The sequence below is a fragment of the Populus nigra genome, chromosome 2, assembly GCF_951802175.1.
Source record: "Populus nigra chromosome 2, ddPopNigr1.1, whole genome shotgun sequence".
NCBI classification, from domain to species: Eukaryota; Viridiplantae; Streptophyta; class Magnoliopsida; order Malpighiales; family Salicaceae; genus Populus; species Populus nigra.
In genome coordinates this window covers 42808511-42831927 of record NC_084853.1, presented here as the reverse complement: position 1 = coordinate 42831927, position 23417 = coordinate 42808511, and the positions used below count along the sequence as shown (strand labels likewise).

At 32.2% G+C, this 23417-nt stretch overlaps 1 protein-coding gene across 1 annotated transcript; it reads right to left on the bottom strand.

Annotated features, from left to right (window-relative positions):
• Positions 1-1479: 1479 nt before the first annotated feature.
• Positions 1480-6993, bottom strand: LOC133683131 (mitochondrial adenine nucleotide transporter ADNT1-like). Its single transcript, XM_062106661.1, has 8 exons — positions 6559-6993; positions 5632-5680; positions 5361-5524; positions 4640-4677; positions 4168-4280; positions 3774-3887; positions 2569-2913; positions 1480-1916 (listed from the first exon to the last, which is right to left on the bottom strand). Exons 1-8 carry the CDS (start codon positions 6714-6716, stop codon positions 1833-1835), a joined length of 1065 nt encoding a protein of 354 aa, XP_061962645.1. The 5' UTR covers positions 6717-6993; the 3' UTR covers positions 1480-1832.
• Positions 6994-23417: the final 16424 nt, after the last annotated feature.

Genomic DNA, 23417 nt, shown 5'->3' with positions numbered 1-23417 from the left:
TTTTTTCAAAGAATCTCTCTCGTTTCAAATTCTCTGGCCAATATTTTTTTGAAATTTTTTATTAGTATTTATAATAATAATAACAATAATATAGTATAGTATACACAGACAAGTGGATTTCTATATGGAGTCTGGTTTGTTTAGATTGTCGCTAAGTTAAGTTCCCAGCCAATTAGCCCTTTTATTATATGATACTCAGATATTGTTAATATTTTTTTATTCACTCGTTTGGATTTCTTTTTATGTTTTTAGTAAACGCTCTGATGTTACCGATTATTTACTCAACATGCCATTCCAATGTGATTATTGCGACAAGTGAGAGAGAGTGTTTCTTGTAATTTCTGTAAAAGAGAGTGGCATCAGCTATGCATACGCGATTTTCCGTGCTTTGAACTTGAGGTAGTTAGCGACGACACGTCCACAGGATTGGAAGAGAACTAGTGGCATATAATTTCGCGAGGTAGGGCCTTCATGTCGTGGGCCCTACTTAGCGGCTCGCACGTGCCACCAGGTTCCCTTGGCGGACACAAAACGTGGGCTTTCACTTCGCCGCGCTTCTGATCGATCAATGATCGGACCTTAACAGAGCAGTTAGGTCTTGTTCTGGACTCAACTCATGAATCCTGTCTGCTGTAGTAAATTGCAAACGGCTCAGCCCATTTGTGGTTCAAGACCAGGCTTCAAAGAGCCATTTGGGTTCTCTCTACTAATAGAATCCATTCTTTCTAAGCCGCCTTTATCTAAAAAGACATTGATGAAACATTCCTTTTATGTGCAGGCGTGGCAGAAGAATTTGAGGAGATAGGTATCAGGAGCAATGAGAGTGAAAAAATCCGCCAGGAACAATGAAATAAACATCCTCCTGGGTTCTTCACGCTAAACAATTGTTATAGTTCTCCTGGTATTGCTGTCAAGCGTTACTTCAATAGCCGTCAACTTATCATAAATCAATAATATGCCGGATTCTTATCCTAGCAGGTGTAGGCTACATGCATACTTACGCGCGCAAGTCTTTTTAACAGAAGGCATCTGCTTAGACATGATCACGAGCTGTTAGGCGTGCATCTGGCTTAACATAATCAGCACAATTATGATTTTGCACAACGATTGCACATCCAAATTCAATGTGAACCGGGTAATTTTTTAAAATCATAATGTATCTAATATTCCGCAAAACATCATCAATCCTATTGATATGATTATATGGTCCACAACAAAACAAAATTAGAAAAATAAAATCTCAAGAAAATTTAATAATAATAGAAGAAACATTTCAATCTAGGCACAAAAAAACACCTCTCTTGAATAAGTCCTAGGTGCCCAAGGCGCATGCTAGAGTGCATGTAGGTGAAGGAGCTTTGCCTAAGATACCACAGCACTTTGATTTTTGCACCTAAAGCTTAAGGCACGCTGTTAGCAACACCAGACATAACGCAAGTACAATTTTAGCATTGTTTGAGGATCGTTGCCATCCATGTATGCACACAAAAGATAGGGGGGAGTTCAATTAATGGCCAGTGAGTGCAGAGCAAGCCACAGAAGATGCTTTCAGCTCTTATGAAGCGGCGTACAATTGAAAATCATGAGTTGTCCCATCAACATGCTTTATTGACACATCATATGAATGAGAAGCTCAAGGCTAAGCTTGTTCTCAAGGAAACAAAGAAAGGAAACGAGGGAAAATGATACATAAACACAGGCTCAGACATGTTTCTAAACTCGCTTGTTTGTAAGAGAGCTGGAAAAAAAATTCCTAGTTTACCTTCTCTGTGTGCCCCTGCCTACAAAAATACCACACTGGTTCAGCAAATATCAGGCAGGACCCCAAGACTTCAGTCTGATATTCTGATTTCAACTCCTAAAATGTCTTTCACCATCTCGTATGTCACAAATGCAATTGCTATAGATGGGACTACCTGAAAAGGAAAGAAGAAATTAAATGGAATGCGAGCTCTTACAAAATTTCAAGAAAAAAATAGCAATACATGCACAGAACAAAGCTGCATTGAACTTGAAGAAGATTAAAAAAATCTAAACTATGCCTGTTCTAGGATTGATTTAAATAGCTTAACTAAATGTGTAAACATGTCATTCAGAACTCCAGTAAAATGTTTGCAAAACAGACGTATTAATTGATATGGCTATCATTGTCACTTATGCTACTAATGACTATGGTGGCAATTATTCTGTTTATCAAGGCATTCAGACATAAATCCTTATTTAGTAGGATCAAAGCAAATCAGTTACTCCAGAACCAACCAACCAATCCTAATTGGCAAAACAAAAAAATGTGGTGGGTTGCGATTCATGATTTGGCAGCCCCGCAACAATTCCATATAGTAGAGCATGAAAAGAATTTTAGATGCTTGACACTGATTCTCAAGATACCAAGATTTGTGAGAGGGGAAAATGCCACAAGATAACATGAAAGCCCTATGCAACTAACAGCCAACATTGGCTGTCTTCCCATCCTTGCTAAATCCTACTTTTAGGAAACGATGATCAGGTGAATTTAAGGCGATCCTGAAAGTTATATGCGAATGAAACACTGAAAATAGAATGACTCACCTTCACTGAATTGGGTACCAAACCCTTGTATAATGCTCCAAAGCCCTCATGCCGAACAGTTTTCCTGAATGTGTCAATCATGCCATTATACTCAAGTGGGGCCTTGCTCCTCCCATCACCAGTGACAATGGAAGCAGCATCTTTCCATCCCACCATTTGCATCCGTCGGCGAATAACATCAAGAGGATAAGCAACAGTTTGGCCAATGGTCCCTGCAGCAGCCCCACAAGCTAGCCTTGTAGTCACACTCAATTCAGAATCTTCCACTAGTCCAAATGGTCTAGCTTTAACCAACCAGTCCTTCAGAGATTCATAAACTGCAAAGTTGAGACCCACATATGGAACCTGCCAACAAGCATAATAAGTAAAGGGTTAAAGAAACCAATTTGATCCTCAGGTCACATAAGAGATCTGATGAGTGATATTAACAGTACCAGCAAAGATGACATTCAAAGAAATGGGAGAATGGGGGCTGTCTTCCCACATATCACCAAACAACATAAGAACACAATGCTAAATGCATTAAGCCCTAAAGATCCTTTGAAAAGTATAAGAGAAATGAAAGAGAGAAGGGGAGAGTGAAGCCAAAGCATACATCATAGTTGCACAAGTAAAACTTGATCTTAGCAACACATAGCTCCCACATTCTCTCATCTAGTGCTAATAATACCAAGTATAAAGAAGATTGCATACTTAAATCATTAAATCAAGAGACTCAAAATAGTCTTTCCATCTAAGTGTGAAATACAAATATCTGTGGTATATGCAGGCGTATAAATCATGATAGACAAAGTAATGTCTTTACTTTCCAACTTTAGACAAAGAAAAGAACATACCAGATCATCAGTTGCATGAAATTAAAATATATGTGAGCCAAAATACAATAAAAAAGATACCTTAAAAGGGTATCTTTTTAGAAATAAAACCTCAAAAGAACAAGCATTTTATGAGGAATGACAACATAAGAGAGAAAGAAACTCTACAATAGAATAATAGAAATGATCTGTCAAAAAGGATAACCAAGAAAAGGGTGCTGCCTATTATAGAAAAAGATCTCAAATAACATCTCCTTGCTAGCCAGAAGTAACACAATTATTCAGGGGAACAAAACAACCAATGGATGGCCTTTCCTCTATCTCTCTCTATGCTATCCTCACAGATTGAGAATGTTAATATGCAGTGTTATTTGGCAACTAATGACTTACAACTCCAATGACAGAAGGAAGCCAGCCCTTGTACAGAGCCCGTGGGCCTTCTTGCCGGAGCACGGTTGAAAGTGCGTGAAACATTCCTCTGTATTGATAAGGAGATTTATCAGTCTGCAAAGATGAGACAATGAAAAAATAAAACCTTATGTGGCAAACCCGATGCAGAGAACCCCAAATAGTCACAGAAAATAGTAGGGCACGTTAAAAAAAATGAGTTCTGATTTGTTCCAAGAAATTATTTTATTGGTGTAAATTTATTTCCGTGCCTTATTACATAGATATAAAATGCATTCCTGTGGCTTGAAATCAAAGTAAAATATTTTTTAGCATATACAACAAAGGGAAAAATCCTTTCCCCAGGGCTTTTCCAATGGAACCTCGGTGATCATACCTGTACAGTTAGCCTGCCTCGTACCATATCCATGGGATAAGTTGCAGACATGGCTATAATTCCTGCACATGCTCCAGCTCCAAGGCGTAAAAGAGGAGTGAGCTGAGCATCCTCTGCAGGAACAACAAGAGAAGGTCTCAGATAGCTCACGTTTTCTCTATTGAGTGGCATATATGTGAGAATACCAACAGAAAACAGATATGAAAGATGACTTCTATATTCAAAATCACTAATAAGGCAAACCAAATCTCCAAACTCTGTTTTTCATTACATTGATCTGAAACTAGATGGACATGTAAAGGAACTATATTTTATTAGTAACGATTAATGAACAATATAATCCTGGCAGGCTGCCTAATCTGAATAAAAAATTTCTGGCCCGATATAAAACTTTGGAAAATATCTGTTGACTGTAATGTAAATGCACAAAGAATTTCTAAAACAAAGTGATGGATGACAAAGATTAACATACCGTTGCCAGTTTGCTGTTGATAGAGAGACAATATTCCCCTGTCATAAAGTATAAAGGACCCATCAGCATAAGAAAAAAACTCCACAAGTGGATTTTGCATAAATTAAGAATCATGAACGGAGGTGGTTTCAAATGTTTGAAGAATGAGATGCAGGTTAACACCTGGAACAAGCAGTATGGTGTAACTGTTGGAAACTAAAAATCCCACACCAATAGAAATGAAGAAAGCAAAGCACTAAATGTCTTAAGGAACCAACCACCAAATGGCTTAGGCCATTTTGGAGGAGATTGGTCCAGAAATTGACAATGAAGCCCAACCACACTCCAAGCCAAAAGGCACAATATGCACAAGAGCATGTCAGCCCAAATCTCGACAGTAACAGAAGTAAGCATGATGGGCTTACTCTGTAATAAGTGTGTGTGAGTAGAAAAAATCAGTCTCCTGTAAATATATTGATGATAAAGAGAATAAAATGCCTAAATGCATTTTCTCCCAGTGTGCAATCAATTCTAAACCATTTGCACAGCTCATGTGTTTACCAGCAGTCAAAATCATATCCACAATGTATTCATCGGTGGAACAGACATAATAATTTCTTTCGCTTTGATGGATCAAAGCATAATGAGGATCATTAAGAACAACAGCAAGTTGCCCTTCCATGTATTACAGATCTATACATTTTTTAAGACCAATAGAATTAAAATTTTCAAAGAATCATACTTAGAAGCTTGCTCATAGCTGAAGAACTTGACTGCTGAATTTGGGACTATACGAGCACAGTTGGTACCGTTTCCTTTGAACAATCCACGAAAACCCTCAGTTCTCCATATGTATTTTAACCCTTGAATTGTTCCATTGTATTTTATGTTGTGTGGATTTTGAACCTGCAAATCATAGGAATTAATCAATGCAAAATTTACTTGTGAGCACGTGCTCCAATGGATGTGAATAAAATCATATTCAATGGATGAAAAACAATGGGAGATCTAACCTGTAGCAATATTTTCAACCTCTCCAGGGGAGCAACAGCAGTGCGAGACCTGAACACACACGCAATCATCTCAGTTGGAGAAAATTCAATGTAGCAGCACCAGAAACAGCAAAAATCATAAATGGTGCACACACATGCATTCAAGGGTAATCCACACACAAACCCTGCTGGTCTCCACACACACACACACACACACATTCAAGGGTAACCCTGTGGTAACAAAACCTACACAACATCTATACCACCATACATGATAAAAACAAAAACCATCTTGCAAGTGTAAAAGAAACCAGTCATTTATTTGCAAAACAAAACAAATTAGATATAAGTGCGACACAAGTCCTGAACAAAACTAGAAAAAAAAATAATGGATTTGAAATAGATATTCTAATTACGACTTAATTTTCCACATTCACTGCATTTGAAGTGGAACAAAGAGGAACAACTCATTGCTCGAGAAATATCATAGAAAAGGTAGAGACTAGTGCATCTACAGTATTGCAAGTTTTATGCTGGTTTGATGTCTGTCGTTAACCAAAACACAAAATCATCAAATTTGTAATATTTCTAATTTCTTAACATTCTTGAAAACCAAACTTTCAAATCCTAACACGTGACAGTGTCACAGCTTTTTGTGTCCTTGCTGCTTCGTATAGACTGATCTCTTTTAGAAACTTCATTTTTTTTATCATTTCCATTTCTCCTCAAATATTTTCACTAAAATTGAAAATTGAAAAAAATTACTGAAAAGGATGGTTTTCAATAAATAATTAGCACAAGAAAGAAGCTCCAATTTCCAGCTTCTACCTACTACAACAATTCCTTTACAACTACTCAAATAATATTAAATCCATTCACATTATTGCAAAAAAAAGAAGCAATGAAACTAAATAAATAATAATGGCTAAAAAGGAAATGAAAACTCACACTCCACCAGCTACACCACCGGCAACAAGAGACTTGCAGATACTGAGAATTGCATGGCTAGGAGCTTTGACTCCTTCTCTAGCAAGCTTAGCTTCCTCCGCCAAATTGACAATGGTAGTCACAGCCGATTCGCTCGTCTTCACATCCTCCGATGCCATCGTTCAATCACCAAAAGAGAACCCTAATTAATCAACTCTGTGAATTAAAAAGATCTCGGATTCTCCGGCAATCAATCGGGTGCCGGGTCGGATATTAATTTTGCTTTTATTAATTTAACGAATAGCCAGACTCTGCATCTCTCTCTGGAATGACGGCTCTTGAGAAAAGTGAGAGAGCTGAGGTCCCGAGCTTAGAGCGAGTGGGGGCGTACGTGTGTGACGACGGGTTTTTGGTTCTAACTTCAATTTATATCACTGTGTTTTTTCTTGGTTTCGTTTTCGTTTGCGATTTTCTTCAATAATGGGTTTGGTATTGGGATAGTTGTTGTTGTTATGGTTTATAAAAAGTTGTTTTATAAAAAATATTTTTAGTTGAGATTGGTTTAAAAAAATAGATATTTGGTTAAAATTGTAGTTGAGATTGAAGTTAAAGAAAAAATAATTTAATGTGTTTAGTTAAAAATGTTTTTAAAATTGAGGTTATAAAATAATTTTAAAAAAAATATTAATACTGATGATTTTTAATTTAAATATTATAGATTTAACTATTGCTATTATATTATGAAATAAATCATACTTTATATAAAATATTTTTTATTATTCCATGAAACCATTTACAATTCCATTACATATACATCCGATAAAAACTACAGTCTTCATAATATTTTTAGCATATAATAAAATTAGATAAAATATTATCAGGTATAAAATTCATTATAAACTAGTTTTTAAAAAAAACTGTTAAAAAAATAACACACTAGAAAAAATAACACACCAAAAAAAAATTTCACGCAGACAAGTGAACAGTACAAGAGAATTGCATTGTTCACTATTCTTGAATGAACAGTACAATTGTTTTGCACTGTTCACATAAACAATGTACACTATGAACGTGTTTGTTTCCGTGGTTGCTTCTGCGTTTAAAGCAAACCACGGAAACATATCGTTTGGTAAAATGAGAAACGTTGTTTACTGTGCATAGGACCCACTAGAATTAACGTTTCAAACGCCGGTTCGCTGAAAGCAATATTTATCTGCTTTTTCCTTAGCGTTTGTGTAGAGATAATTAATTCACTCTGCACTATTCAAGTGAACAGTACAGATGGAATTAATTCACTCCGCCTGTTCACTTCAAGAAAAGTGTTGCAGCAACTGCATTAGTTGCCTTGAAAGATCAAGCAAATCTGCCAGTAAAGTTAGATGAATTTGGCAGAGATATCAACTTACAGAAACGGATGGATATGGAGAAAAGGGCTAAGGCTCGTCAACGCAGGAAAACTCCTTTTGATTCGAAGAGATTATCATGCATGGAGGTGGATAGTTCTGACGAGAAAATTAAGGGAGAATTGAGCACGGATGAGAGCGAGAGTGACAGTAAAAAAAATGATGCTTACTAGTCAACCCGTGATTTGTTGCTCCGGACTGCTGAGGAGATCTTCAGTGATGCTTCTTCTAATATTCCCAACTTTTAGTGGTGAAAGAAAGATCTGAAACATGGAAGAAAGAATATTGAAGTGAACAGTGCCCAGTGAATTAATTCACTTGGCACTATTCACGTTAACAATGTCTCCAATGTGCATTGGACCCGTCTGACCCATTGAAAATATTTTTTTAATTGTGTGTGACATGAAAAAATATTATTTAATATTATTCAATAACACTATATAAATTAGAATTAGATTGTATGATAACATAGTATTTGCAGAATTTGATCACAATTCCAATTTTATTTTTAATGATATTTTACCTGATTTTGTTGCATGGTTAAAAAACCATGAAAATTGAAATTCTTATTGGATGAATTTCATACGTGATGAAATTATAAATAAGTTAATGGAACAATAAAAAATATTTGACATAAAGTATTATTTATTTAATAATGTAATAGTTGTACTTAAATTTACAATATTTAAATTAAAAACCATCAAAATTAATATATATCTTTTTTAATTTTTTTATAACCTCAATTTGAAAAGTATTTTTTAACCAAACACATTAAACTATTTTTTGTTTAACCTCAATTTCAACCACAGTTTTAACCAAACATATATTTTTCCAAACTAACCTCAACTAAAAATACTTTTTATAAAACAACTTTTTTCAAACCATAACCACGACCGCTACCACAATACCAAACACATTCTATACACTGTTCATGTTAATTGCACTCTCCATTGAACAGTGTAATTAACATGAACAGTGAAAAAAAAAGGTAAGAACTAAGAAATGGTTGTTTTTCCTTTCCTGCATTTCTAACGCATAAATTAAGTGGGGCCTAGTGAACAGTAAATTAATGTTTTTTCTTAACCAAACAACTGCGAACTGCGTTTTAAATAAAACGTAGCTGCAGTCACAGAGCCAAACGAGCTCTTAATGTAGGTTTAAACTTTTATGTCGAGAGTGGTTAGTCCGTAACAAAATAAAAAATAAAGATAGTAAAGATGAGATAGTAAAAGAGATAGAAAATAAAATTATAAGATAGAAAATAAAATTTTGTTGGATAGTGATATATATAATAAAATAAAATATACAAAATTTTATTTTATTTTTAATATATATTGTTGTTAAATTTGTATATTTAAAAAATTAATTATATATATACACACACTTTATTTTATATCGAGTGTTAAAATTAATAATATTATAATAACTTTTGTTACAAAACTAAAGCTAACTCGACGGGTTGATCCAAGAACAAGACCGATCCGAGTTTTAAAAAATAAAAGAATGATTGACTCGATTTGACTCGTTTAAAAACATAAATCAACTTAGAATAAAACACGAACCAAAAACCTCTGAACTTTTTGAAGAAAAAAATTGGTCAGGACAAGGTTGCTTTAATTATTATTTTTTAAAATGTGGTTAGCCAAGATAACCATCCTGACCTGTAACCTAAACCTTATCTTGAGTCGACTCTCAAAGTAAGTTTTAAAATTATGATAATAATCATTTTTATTCATGCATTGACTTGGGTCAACCTATGTTAACTCTCACGACCCGTGACTTAAGTCATGTCCAGGTTGACCTTAAAATCGAGTTTTTAAAACTATGATAACAACAATTTTTATTCTTACATTAGCCCGATTGAATCTTTTAATCCGTGACCCTGGTATTACTTCGGGTTGAACCCTAAATAAAGTTTTAAAACTATAATAATAATTACTTTTATTTTATATTGACTCAAGTTGACTCTTTTAACATGTGACTTGGGTTTTACCCGGAGTCAACCTCTAAGACGTATTTTAAAAATATGATAATAATTATTTTTTGTCCTTATATTGACTTAGGCCAACGATCAACCTCACTCGTGCCTTGGATCTTGCCTCGATTTGACCCCAAAATTGAGTTTAAAAACTATGATAAAAATCATTTTTATCTTTACATGCCTGAGTTAAATAATTTTTAATTTAAGAGTTGTTTTTTACAATGATATTTTATAAAATAATAAATATTGTCTCCGAAGACATGCTCTCTTTGTACTTTCTATTTTGAAAGTACATAAATTGACTCCAAAATTATTTTAGAGACAGTTTTTTTTGTTTATTTTTGTCTTTGTTTCTTCAACCAAACACATTTTATCTCCGTTGTTTTTGTTTTTTCTATCTCATAATTGTAATTAAACACTACATATTAATTGTGGTTTAAGAAATTGAATTTAAAAAATTATATGCTTGGAACAAATTACTATTAAATGAATTTTTATGTGTGAAATAAATTAAAAAAACAAGTATTTATAAATGAAAAACATATTATTTTAACTTTTACAAAATCAAAGTTTGAAACATGATTATGTATGAGACCCTTGTAGAAAGCAGAAGTTATTTGGCCTAACCAAGTTGTTCTTTTATATATATATATATATATATATATATATATATATATATATATATATAATCATGTAAAAAATAGAAGTTACCATAATATCAAATGTTTAATGTTTGTGTTAGCTCGTGTAGTTGTTGGTAAATATGAAGTAATGTTTGTTTTTGTGATTTAATATTTAAAATGTTTTTCAAATTATTTTTTGTTTAAAAAACATTAAATTAATGAGTTTTTGGTTTTTTTTTTTATTTTAATTTGATAATATTAAAAATAAAAAAGCATTTTTATAAAATCACTTGATAGCATTCCAAATCCCACACTCACTAGGTTGGTAAGCACGTGGAGAAAGGGAAGATTTTGTGTTTTTTGGAGGACTGAGAGGCAGGTGAAGTGGTCCAGTTACATCTCGTGGTGGAGGATGTGTTTGGTTCACATTCTCGCGAGACAGGATGAAGACCCCACAAAAAGAGTAAAAGTTGTCAAAATCTATCACCAAGGCTGTGAAAGTATTCTTTATGATTACTTGTTCATCTTTTTATTTTCTTTTATTGATTCCTTTTTTAATTACAAACTAGACTTGGTATTCGCATTTCCGCGAGACCAAACTATTTTTCTTTTGTGTAAAAATGATGCTCATGCGTTGAAATATAGTAAAAAAAATATAAAAGTCATGTCATGACAAATAAAAAAATGATGAAAATACTTAAATACCCTTTAATAATTCTAAAATGACGAATGAACCAATTTAAAAGATCATTTTACCTTTAAAAAAACAATTTATTCTGAGTTTTTTTGAAAAAAAATTATTCACTATTACAATCCACATTAAACAAAAACAAAGTTATTTATATAATATTTTTTTCATGTGTTTTAGCTTTCTCTTTAATGCATCATTATGTTATTAGATGCTTTGATATGGAATGAAAAAAATCATGATGTATTTATAAATGTTTAAGACAACTAAATATTATTTAGTTAGGTTATTTTGTAGTGCTTTTGAGATGTTAAGTGACCAATAAATACTATAATATACTAAAAATATTTTATTTATATTAAATAATCTGTTACTTGTTAATTCCATATAATAAATATGCATGTTTTTTTTTATGAAAGTGATTCTCTAGTTTAGAAAACTATATAGGATGAAGATATATACGGACAAGCAATTTTAGTAAAATCGATTGTCACACCCGGAATATTGCAGCAATCAATTAAAAAATTTTAATTAGAAAAGAATAGATTATATGACATATTGTTCTTTAAGAATAAACGTATAGTTCAAGAAGTCACCACCTAATATCAGAGATTCTATAGTACGAAACTGATTATATAAAATGAAATATGTTATCACCCTTTAAGTGTACTACCCGAAGCAGACCGCATTGCTAGTCTTGTCTAAAATTATTAAAAAATTGTTTTTCTTTTTTTATTCTTTATATAATATTCCCGACTTTAGCATCGTAAACATTTATCACAAATATTTTTAACTCCGGTGTTGACAAATATTGTACAACTCAAAAAATACGATATTCATGATTTTAACGCCAATAAATAAGTTCGTAAAATTTGGATTTTTAGTGAAGAAAAAAACAACTTTTTTATGTTTTTTTATCCTTTTTATTATTTGCTCTTTTTAAACAAAGAAGAAGAAGCATTCCTTAACATGTGTACATTTAACAGAAATGGCCAGCAGTAGGGGAAAAAAATTAAGCGTGAGGGGCTCACAAAAAAATCAACACAGGTCCTAAATATTTTCAAGAATTTTATGATATAAAAGGAGCTTTGTTTGACCACATATCAAAATATAGAATAAAACACATGAATAAGATATAAGGGTGTGTTTTGTTAAATATACCCTTGATAAACATAGTCTGGGTAAGATGGGTCGGGCCCACTTATTTTTTGGGGTTTATTTTAGGGGTCTGGGCCTGATCCAACCAGCCCGGCCCGGTTACTGGTTCAGACCAGTAACCGGTTGGGCTGTCTTTCCCGCTGGCGTGTGTGAGCTCAATCACCGTGCTACAGTCGTTGGTTAATTAAATTGTGAAGAGAGGGAAACCGAAGCACTCACTGCAACCGGATGCCGCAGCTTGAAGATGATGGCGTAGCGTTGGAGAGCTTTCCTTCTGCTCTTCCCCTCGTTCGTCTTCCCTGTGACCTCTTGTTTCATTTCTTGTCTCTTTTTTTTTTGTTTTTGGTTTCTCTCTCTCTCGGTCTCTCTATCCTCTCTGTGTCTTCCCCCTGTTTTGTGCCCTTTATTTTCTCTCCTTTTCGTTCTGTTTCTCGTCAGAAAAAATCCCTCCCCCTTTGTTTTCCTGCCTTTTCCTCTGCCTTTTATAGGCTTCCCTGCTGCTTATATCCCCAGGACCATGATAACGCCTGGGAACATTGTGCTTCGGTCGGATTGGGGCACCAACAGTCGTGCCCATGCCGGAATGTTGGTGGCGGTTTCCTCGGCCTGCTAGCGATCTCGTGGCTGGGGAGGGACGTCGGCTGAAACGGGGTCCGGCCTTTGGTCTTCATGTCATTGCCTTGTTGGGGTTGTGTGGCAGAATTTCCTTTTTGCAGGTGGCGTCCTCAGCTTCCAGAGGAAGAAGAAGAAGTAACCTTTTCAAATCCGGCCCAATCCAACACGCTGTTTGGAGTTTTGATCGGATCACCAGGTTGTTTAGATCAATTTTTTTTTAAAAAAAAATTAAAATAATATTATTTTGATAAAAAAAAATAAAAATCAATGGGTTACAACTGAATTTTTAACAAGGGTCAACCAGGTTTTTCTTCTCCTATTTTTCTTTCAATTCGACCCGGTTTCAGCCTCGATTGGTCAGGTCCTGGATCTACCTGTCAGGCCGGGTTTCAAAACTATGAAAAGAACGATACATTTTAAATGGCGTCGTTTCAGGTTGGGAACGACAATTTTCAATGTGGTCCTTGAGTTTCAACATTTATAATGATACTCCTAGGTGAATTATAATTAGACCCCTATACTTCAGTGCTATTTATAAGATAGCCTTTTTTTTTCTAATTTAATTAATTTAATTCTTAATCAGCCCTAGTTTTTAAATATTTATTCAATTAAGCCTTAATTTGATTAATTAACTAATTCAAAGTTTAATTAAGTCCCCGTACTTATTAGTTATTCAATTAAACTAGATTTCATTAATTAAATTAATTTTAAGCTCAATTAAGTTTTTAAAATTATCAATTCTTCAATTAAGCTCCTGGTATCATTAATTAAAACCCATTCAAAGTTTCATTAAGTCCCCAAACTTGTCATTTCTTTCCATTCCTACCAAAATTAACTTTCAAAATTATGATTTCAACTTGATTAACTCTTAAAACTATCAATTTGTGTTGTTTTGACTCAAATCTCAGAATTTTTTTTATTCATTCCAAGGCCATGTTTATTTCCCGGAAAGTAGTTTTCGGGAAATCATTTTCTAAACTTTCATGTGTTTGTTTGTCATTAAGAAAGTTGGTCAACGGAAAACACTTTTCGGAAGTTGTGAAAATTTAGAAATGTCATATTATTTGTTGATTATATCAAATTTGGTCCTTAAACTTTTGATTATTATATATATTTTGTTTTAAATATTTATTTTTCAATTTCATCTCTTAAAAATTCATTTTAATATTAACTTTAGTCCTTATTTTTATAATTGTTATTTTCTTTTCCCTTATCATTTTCTTATTGAAATTTTTTATCTATCAAATTTGGTCCTCGTTCTTTTAATTGTTACTTGATTTATTTGAAATAATTCATGAAATGTTAATTATTATTATTTTAATTTCTTCATCTTTCATTTTTATTTTATTTTTTTAGATTTGATTTCTATTATTTTGATTATTATTATTTTTATTTGAGATAATTTATGAAATTATATTTTTTTTCAATTTCATCCTCGTTCAACTTTTTAATTTTGTAAGATTTTTTTATTATTATTTTAATAAACTTGAGAAAATAAAATGTTAAGAAGTTATTTTCTAACTCATTTTTCCTGACATAACAAAAAACTAGAAAGTGTTTTCCAACTTATTTTTCATTCAACTATCAAATATCAGAAAATAATTCCATTTTATTTTCCTTCTATTTTATAAAAATCAAAATCAAAATAAAAAATTAGATTATAACATCAATGATAAAAAAAATATATATTTAAAAGATAACTATGTAGAATCGTACCTATCAAACCTAGCATGAGGTTTGACCTAATTTAAGGTAAGGATCATAAATTTGTTGGGTCAACTTGCAAGTCTACAAGTCCATCTAATTTTATCATAAAATAATATCATTTTAGTTTTATAATGGAAAAAAGGTTGTTTGGATAAAAAATTTTAAAAACCTGAAATTATGTTTTTTCAAAAGAAAAATCTTTAATTAACCTAGGTGTTTCATGCATCGTGGATTGATATGTTATTTATGATTGATTGGTTGAGTTACTAGCCTAAATATATGTATTGTTGATCACTCTATTTTGTTTTAAAAAGGAACTTTTTTAAATGACACCTAATTTGATTTTAAAACAAATTAGGTAGTGGCTAAATATTATTCTTAAACTAAAAACAGTTAAAATCACAGTAATATTAACCAGGCATATGGTTGAACGATTTCCAGTGCTCAAAGTTACTGATATAGTATGATAAAAATCATTTTTAATATTATTACATCAAAATGATAAAAGTTACTTATATAGTACGATAAAGAATGAAAGTTCCCTTTTCCATTATTTCGCAGTCATTGAGTTCATGGAAGACGCCTTATTTCCGTATAAAAGATTTCCAGAGTAAAAAGTGTTGACAGCTCAGGGAAGTAGACGAAGAACGTAGAAATTTAAAAATGATACATGAAGAAAACAAAGTTATATTGTAATGTTAAATAGAAAATTAGTTTTTTTTTTTTTTTTATATATATATATATATATATATATATATATATATATAGAGAGAGAGAGAGAGAGAGAGAGAGAGAGAGGAAAACTAGCCATATAAAAATTTGTGTCCTAAAATTATTTAGCGTGTAACTAGTTTATTTTTGTGACTTGTTGGATCTAAATGTTCTGTACAGTAAAAAATAATATCTAAATCGTAACAAGTTTTTTAAAATTATCATTAAATTTGGTATGATATCTTAAATTTAAAAAATTATAACCTGATTATTTACCTAACCTGAATTTTAAATTAAATAACATAAAAGTTCCTTCAATGTAATTTTATTTACTTAGTAAGTTTAAAAAAAAAACATCAAATTATAAAAAGAAACAAGCCTTATTTATCTTAACCAACCTAAAAAACTTGCAATTCGAGTTATAGATTTCACCGAGTTGAAACAAAAATAAAGCCAAAGAAGCATGTAACCCGAGTTGTGGACTATAATGAGTTGAATTAATTTTTTTATGTTATATTATAAAAAAAATATAAAATCAATTCATAATCAATCATAAAATTAACTAAAAATTTAGTATTAAATAATAAGATTATATAAAAAAAAGCAAAAGGATTAAAAAGAACAAAGAAAAAAAATTCAAAAGGCCAGTTAGAATTAAAATAAAAAACTTCTCTTGCCGACTAACATTTAGAAATACAGGTTAACCTGTGTTTTTAAAAAATTTTTTTTTTTTTTAATTAATATTTTTTTATATTTTAAATTATTTTAATATGCTTATTTGAAAAATAACTTTTTAAAAAATAAAAAATATACATATTAATATATTTTAAAATAAAAAATATTTTAAAAATAATTCCAACCTCACGCACTTACATGCAGTAAAAGATTTGCAGCCACAGTCCGCCCGACAAGCACCGGATCAGTGGCCCGTGTGCATCCATTAGATGACGCAATATGGGCCCAACGCCTACATACTATGGTGGCCCGGCCATTGGATATCAGCAGCTGTTATCTGGATTAGGTTTCCAAGACGTCTCTAATCACTCTCTTTCCATGTAGGCAGTAAACAACAAAAGAAGTCAGCTCGTTAGCACTGGATCAGGGGCATGTTGAGAGCAGGCCAGCTTCAAATTGTGCTTCTTTATATATACATATATATATATATATATATATATATATATATATATATATATATATATATATATATATATTTCTTTTTTTCTGTCACTTCGTTGGAACATGATAAACCTAAGAAATCTTTTGGAAAAGCATGTAAAAAACATTAAAGTGGAATATCAACTCATGCAGACTATTGTGGATTAAATCATGGTAACTTGCCAATCAAAAAACATTTGAGTCAATAAAGCATGAAATGATATTTTTGAAAAAAATCTCACATATAAATTTAATATGATATCACATCGTGACTATTGTATATCAGATTTATTATTTTATTGGTTCAGTAATTGACATGATTTCATGCATTGTATATGATTTTTCTTACCCCCACTTTAGAGCACATAATCATCGAGAAAGTTTATCAACCATGTCTATATTCTAATAATTGTTTAAGGTTAATTGAATCCAAAATCCCACTTTAACAGATGCACCATTTCGTTAATCACATCATTGATCATCGCTTAATTTATAGACATTCCAAGATAGGTAAATTATCATACCAGACAAGTGAAAAAAAATAGTTTTATAGTTACTGTGTTTGATTTGTTGTTTACTGACCTTTTTGAAATTTTGCTGCTGTCGAGGGACAGCACTTAGCCGTACTATGACTTCAATACAAAAAAAGAAGAGGAGATAGCTTAAGCCATAATTCAGTGTTTCAACTTGGAACCGACAATAAAAGTTTGAACAATAGAGCCATTGGATTGCCAAGGGGAACTCGCTACCATGGCTGTACCATGACTAGCCCTCCTAACTTGAATCTTGCCATCAGGCACATCGCTCGTGTATGGTTGCTCCGTCGTTCCTCTCCGCACCCAAATACCATGCTTGCATGTTCAGGCACGGCGCAGAAGACATGAATTATATGGGTAATTCGGCTCAGCTTTTTCTGGGCTGGGGCCACCTAAAGCTGTTCTACGTAAACAAGCCCAATGCCTTAATTTCATTTCTTTGTCCCATCCCAATGGATAAATACTCAGTTACTTCAGATATTGATGAAGAGAAAGATTCGAAAGAGGTTTAACCTTTTGACCTAATCGAGAAGCCAGAGGTCCTTGTCACTCAGAAAGATTAAAATATCTCACTTCTCTCATTTTCACTGGTTACAAGTTTTAAAAACTCGGCACAGTGAAGGTTAAGAGAGAGAAACAAACCAAGATTTATGTGTTTTAACGTTCCGATATGACCAAGTTCTGGCCTCCCCCCCTCCCCAAGACGTACGTGTCCATCTGTGATTTGCTGTGATTGTTCATTTTCAAGCGATAATATAATACTAAATGACACGCACTTTAGAAAAGGAGATTGATGAAACATTTTTCAGCATTAAGGTTAATTCCAAGTCAAGTTCAATTAATATTCGATGACGGTGTCTTGTCAATTCAGTAACTTTTCTAGTATATGCATGCACTCATCAGTGGACATGGCGGCTGTCTCATTGGCTAAACATTTGATCAGCACGAAAATTATCATTACACCAATCGGTTTGCTCCTGGTGTCAATGGACTCGGGGTGGTTGATAGTATGATATATAATTTTTTAAAAATATTTTTTTATTTTAAAATAATATATTTTTTATTTTTAACACCAACATATAAAAATAATTTAAAAAAATTAAAATAAAATTAATTTAAAATAAAAAAAACTTTAAATTTTAATAAAAAAACAGGTTAGTTCGCATCTTAGGCGAGGTACATAGTCGACATGCTTCCTTTAGAATGCTATTCGTGGTAAAGTTCTCACCACTAAAAAAGAATCGCTGTTCGATTTCTTTGTCGTTCTTTTCTATCGCTGTCCTAAGCATTATGAAGTTAATTTCAAGCAATTACATGATTGAAAGTTTGAAACAAGTAGTCGGCAAATCCCTTTTTGTTAGCGTACCAGTTTGTGCGACTTTTTCTTATTTGCAAGCTGTGGATTCTCGTCCGACTTGCTAAATCCTTGACGTGTTAGTTTAGATGGGGAGTAAATTTTCTTTTCTATCCGCAGTATCATTTTAATTTCAAATCCGAGGAAAACAGTGACAATTCAAGGGTCTTTGGCTCGATACATTTTTATTCTGATCACCTGCAAAGATTGCTAATTAATAGTTTACAAATCTGTTCATTGTTGAACCCGTGAGAGCGTGCAATTAACTGAAATATCAGAAAATTTTCTCCTAATTATATGCCGGTTTGGATAAGGATTAATAAAGCCAATTTTGGAATGCTGTTGTGTAGGGTGTGTGGCATCAGCAATATTTGGGTGCGCTTTCTGCTTTGATTTATTTGTCAGCTGACATTTTGTTCATCGCTTAAGATGAATCAAGTTCTTAAATTAAATTATAAATTAAGTTTTTTAAAATATATATTTTTTATTTTTATATATGTCTAACAATTAGGATCTTGGATAATCTTCGTTTCATCATTTGGTAATTTTGGAAGAAAATTAAATGTTGGCGATTTGTTTGGACTGAAAGACTTACTGGCAATCTCCAAGCAGCCCTCAGAGCTCGTCCTCTCAAGGTTCCCTTCAAGTCTCAAGTCTGCAATCTTAATTACTTTTCACATCGCATGTCGCTTAATTTCATTTCTGATCAATACTTAACTGCAAATAGACGTCAGAAAGTAGGATTGACATTAAAACAGTAGGAATTAGCAATTAATCAGCCTTGCAACTTGTTTAATTCCTAGCTTATTTGGGCAGACTGTAGACTTGCAACCACGTTTAGGTTGGGGTTTGCAAGTGGATTTGTAATTCTTTTAAGTTAATTCATTAAAAACAAAATACCAAGAATATATAGTTAGAGCATATATTATAAGAGTGTCTCCAATAGTCAATTGAATTCATAATAAATAAAGTTTGGTAGTTGGACTGCCTTACAGGCCACCCAACCATCCCTTCAACTTTTTTTACATATAGTTTCCTCGATTGCGAAAAACATAAAAAAATTATTAAGATTTGTATAGAGGAAAAGAATCATTTATAATGTTCAACAAGAGGATTGCGATGATGAGAATAAGATTTATGATAGAGAAAAGGAGTCATTCCATAAAATGTTAACTTAAGAAAAATAAGCATGATTTTTCCCACAACACCTCATCCAAAGGCATGGAAAATCTTTTGCCGAACTTTCTCAATTGATTTGGAAGAATGACTATGATCAAATCAGGTATACTGACCCATTAGAGCATACCATGTGCAGTATCATGCTAAAAAATTGAGAAATCTCGAGACTAGTGGCAAAATAAAGAAATTAAGAGAGGTAATTAATTTTCTTTGGCGTGAACTTTAAGGAAGAAGATAATTGTCCCTGTAATATCTTAAAAATCATGACAATGAAGATGGAAGAAATAATGAATTGGTTGAAGATTTTGATGAAATTCACAATATGAATTTTGATTTAGATCTTGGCATCATTAACAACAATTGTGATCAAAGTGTTAAATATGGGAATTCATTAATTTCAAGATTTCAAGAAAAATTCAAATTTGACATGGTATCCCTTTACCGGTCCTAGGGCTATAAATTAATGTTATATTTTAATAAAGTATTGATTATGAATATTTAATAACAATATTTTAAATTTTTTTATAATTATAATTACTTTATAATATTTTTTGAACACTTTTATCCTAAAATTTTTATCTTTACTCTACACTTATTAATAAAAAATCAATATATTAAATATAAAGATTGCTTTTATAAATAAGATTATATATGTTACATAAATAAGTACAGTACTCGATTCAGTATATAACATATATACTAACAAATGGCAATTACTCTCAGTCTTGCAACTTGTTTCCCTGCTTATCTAGGCAAACTGCAGAATACTTGCAGTCACGTCCGAGCAGGTAGTGGTTTGCAAGTAGAATTTTAATTCCTTGAATTCAATATATCTAAATGAAAATACCAAAGACATATTCAGAGCATATATTAGAGTGTCTCTAATAATTAATTGAATTCATGAAAAACAGAGTTGGTAATTGGAATGCCTTGTAGACCATTATCCAGTTCTTTTTGGGTTCTTGGAGGGGTAATTTCCTTTTTTTTTGTTGGGTACTGTAATACATGATATTTTATAAAATTATATTAAAATTTTTAGATTTTTTTATTTTTAATATAGCATATTAAAAATCATCAATAAATACTAAAAAAATACATTTTAAAAAAATAACAAAAAAAAACATAAACTACTATAACCTTAAATACTTAGGCACCGTTTGGGAACGCGGAACAAACCACGTTCAATAAAAATTTATTTTTTTATATTTTGAATCATTTTAATATGTTAATATTGAAAATAATTTTTAAAATATAAAAAAATATTATTTTAATATATTTTAACACAAAAAACACTATAATCTCCCAAACAGATAATTACTGGAAGCTAGGGTTATATTCTGGAAACACTTAACAGCTAAGACTTGTGATGATGTCATCAACTCCACACGAAGGGCCTATCATATTCGAGTATGGGCAATGTAATTGGATATGTACATTTTTTTGGAGGGTCATTTGTTGTTTTCTTCAGATTTCTTATATTCTGGAAACATCATTTCTTTATGTAATAAAAAATTAGCAAATTGCCTGCCATTCCGGATCCAGTGAAAAGCGACAAGCGTACGACATCGAGAAGATAATAATAAATATTACACTATCTGTTAATAAATAAATAAATAAAATGATTAGAAAAGCGAAATAGAATAATAACCAACCAAAAAGGGGTGCGTAGTGTCTCCTTTCTATTTAGTATTTTTAAATTTTAATTGCAAGAAAATGCAAAGTAGGAAAAGACATCTAGGCTGTGCTTATCAGTGAAAATTTGTTAGGAAATAAAATAGCTAAAAGTGTTAAAATAAACTTTTATGTTAAAAAAAACACAGGTTTTTTTTTAAATTTCTATAAAACTGAAAAACATCAAATAGTTGTTTTCCAAATTATCTACAAGAAAAACTTATCTATATATCTTTCAAAATCCTTGTTTTTAATTTTTAAAAATTTGTACTCAAATAAACGTTTTTTTTTAAAAACTTTTCATGCCAATATTTAAAAAAAAGCAAAAAGAGAAAAAAAACTAGAGATGAAAACTAAAACAAAAAAAACTATTTTCTAAAAATAAACACAACCTTAATTAGTATAAACACGTTAAAAATAAACGCGGTTGGATATTTCTAAATATACGTGGGTGTAAAACATGACTTGAATTTAATTGTACAATCAACTTATCTATATATCCTTCAAAAATTAAATTAATTAATAAATTTCATTAATACATCAATGCCTGTAATGGTAATGGAACCTACCCTGGAATCACCTCATGATCAAGTAATAATGGATGGTTATTCATGTCATTTTCTACTAAATTATACGATCGAGTACTAAACAACATAGCTAATTGTAACTAATCAATTTGTATGAATACACCTAATTAATCGGTGTTTCTCAGAAACAATAAAAGGAGAGAAACCTTGAGACAAAAGTTAATTAATTAGATACTTCTCAACTATCAAGCTAGCCCCATTTGGAATCATACCTAAGCACACTCCAAAAGGTCACCGATGGAACAAGATTTAGCTCTAATTGTAACATTAAAAAACCATGAAAGAAACGATCTTGATAAGCATGCCTACCTTTTCACGACAAAAAGGGCAACTTTAGGTATGCTCAGAAATGATTAATTAGGAACTATTTTCTGTTTCATGTCAAAAACCACCTACGATTTGCAAATGAACCTTTAGTTTTTATCATCTTGTTAATTATGCTGGTTCCATCAGGAGACACGGAGTGGCCATTATGGTACTCGATCGGTCCTCCAAGTAAATGAGGAAGGCGGTGACTTCACTGTCAGCCAAAAAGAAGAAGAACAATATTAAACTGAGCAGTAAATTAAAAAAAAAGAAAAAAAAGAACGTGTATCACGTGAAATATATTAATAGAGGTCCCTCTCCTCGAGTATCCATCGTTCATAAAAAGAAGAAAAAAAATAATATAAGGTTTGGTTAATTTGTAGTATTCAAACTTTAAACTCTGCAAGTCCATAGAGCACGTGCAGTGGTTGCTTTATGCCTTGATGGAGTTGATACTTTACGGCCGGGTCAATGTTCCCACTGCTGAATTAAAGGATGCATGCCTAGCCTGTTTGCCAAGACTGAAGGAAAATTTCGCTCTTTTTCTCAACTCTCGAGGTAGTCCCTGTGTTATTCTTGGAACCCAATGGCCACCTGCCCACCCATCTCTCCTAGCACATCGTATTCTACTTCTAGATGGAAGTTTAACGGAGTTTTCTCTCCTTCTCTACCATGCTTTCACTGTCCTCCCACCATATCTCTAAATTAATACAACATATATATATACCAATATCAATTCAAGGTACATTCGACGTTGTAGTAACAGTACTGATAAAGAGCTCAAATAGTTTAATGCGTAAATCTTGAGTTGTAGTGTTCTCATTTTATGAATTGTTAATCCCTTTCTTTATCAATAAAATCGCGGTATCTAATATGACTATAGAAGTGGCACAGTTCTGGTAAACATACATAATCTTCACAGCCTCAAACCCCTCAAGTTGTTGAGTAGGGTTTAAATCCACCTTTCTCATTTCTTACTGGACCAGGCTTGGGAATCCGGCAAGCCGATTTTTAGGTGGTGGATGACGATCTTGATATGCCACCAACCGGTAGGGAGTACCGTTCTAGAATCCCCGAGCTTTATTTTGTGCAGGAACTGGACTGAGCATATTCTCAAATTCCCCCTCCTCTGACGCGTGACAGGTGCATCTGTCGGTGCTGCATGCTTTAGCAAATTTACTCGTCACACTTCATTGAGCACATACT

Coding starts and splice junctions, on each gene's coding strand:
- LOC133683131 (XM_062106661.1), bottom strand. CDS start 6,716: ATGGCATCGGAGGATGTGAAGACGAGCGAATCGGCTGTGACTACCATT. Junction 4,281..4,639: donor TCAACAGCAAACTGGCAACG/GTATGTTAATCT, acceptor TTGTTCCTGCAG/AGGATGCTCAGCTCACTCCT. Junction 1,917..2,568: donor TGGTACCCAATTCAGTGAAG/GTGAGTCATTCT, acceptor TTTCCTTTTCAG/GTAGTCCCATCTATAGCAAT.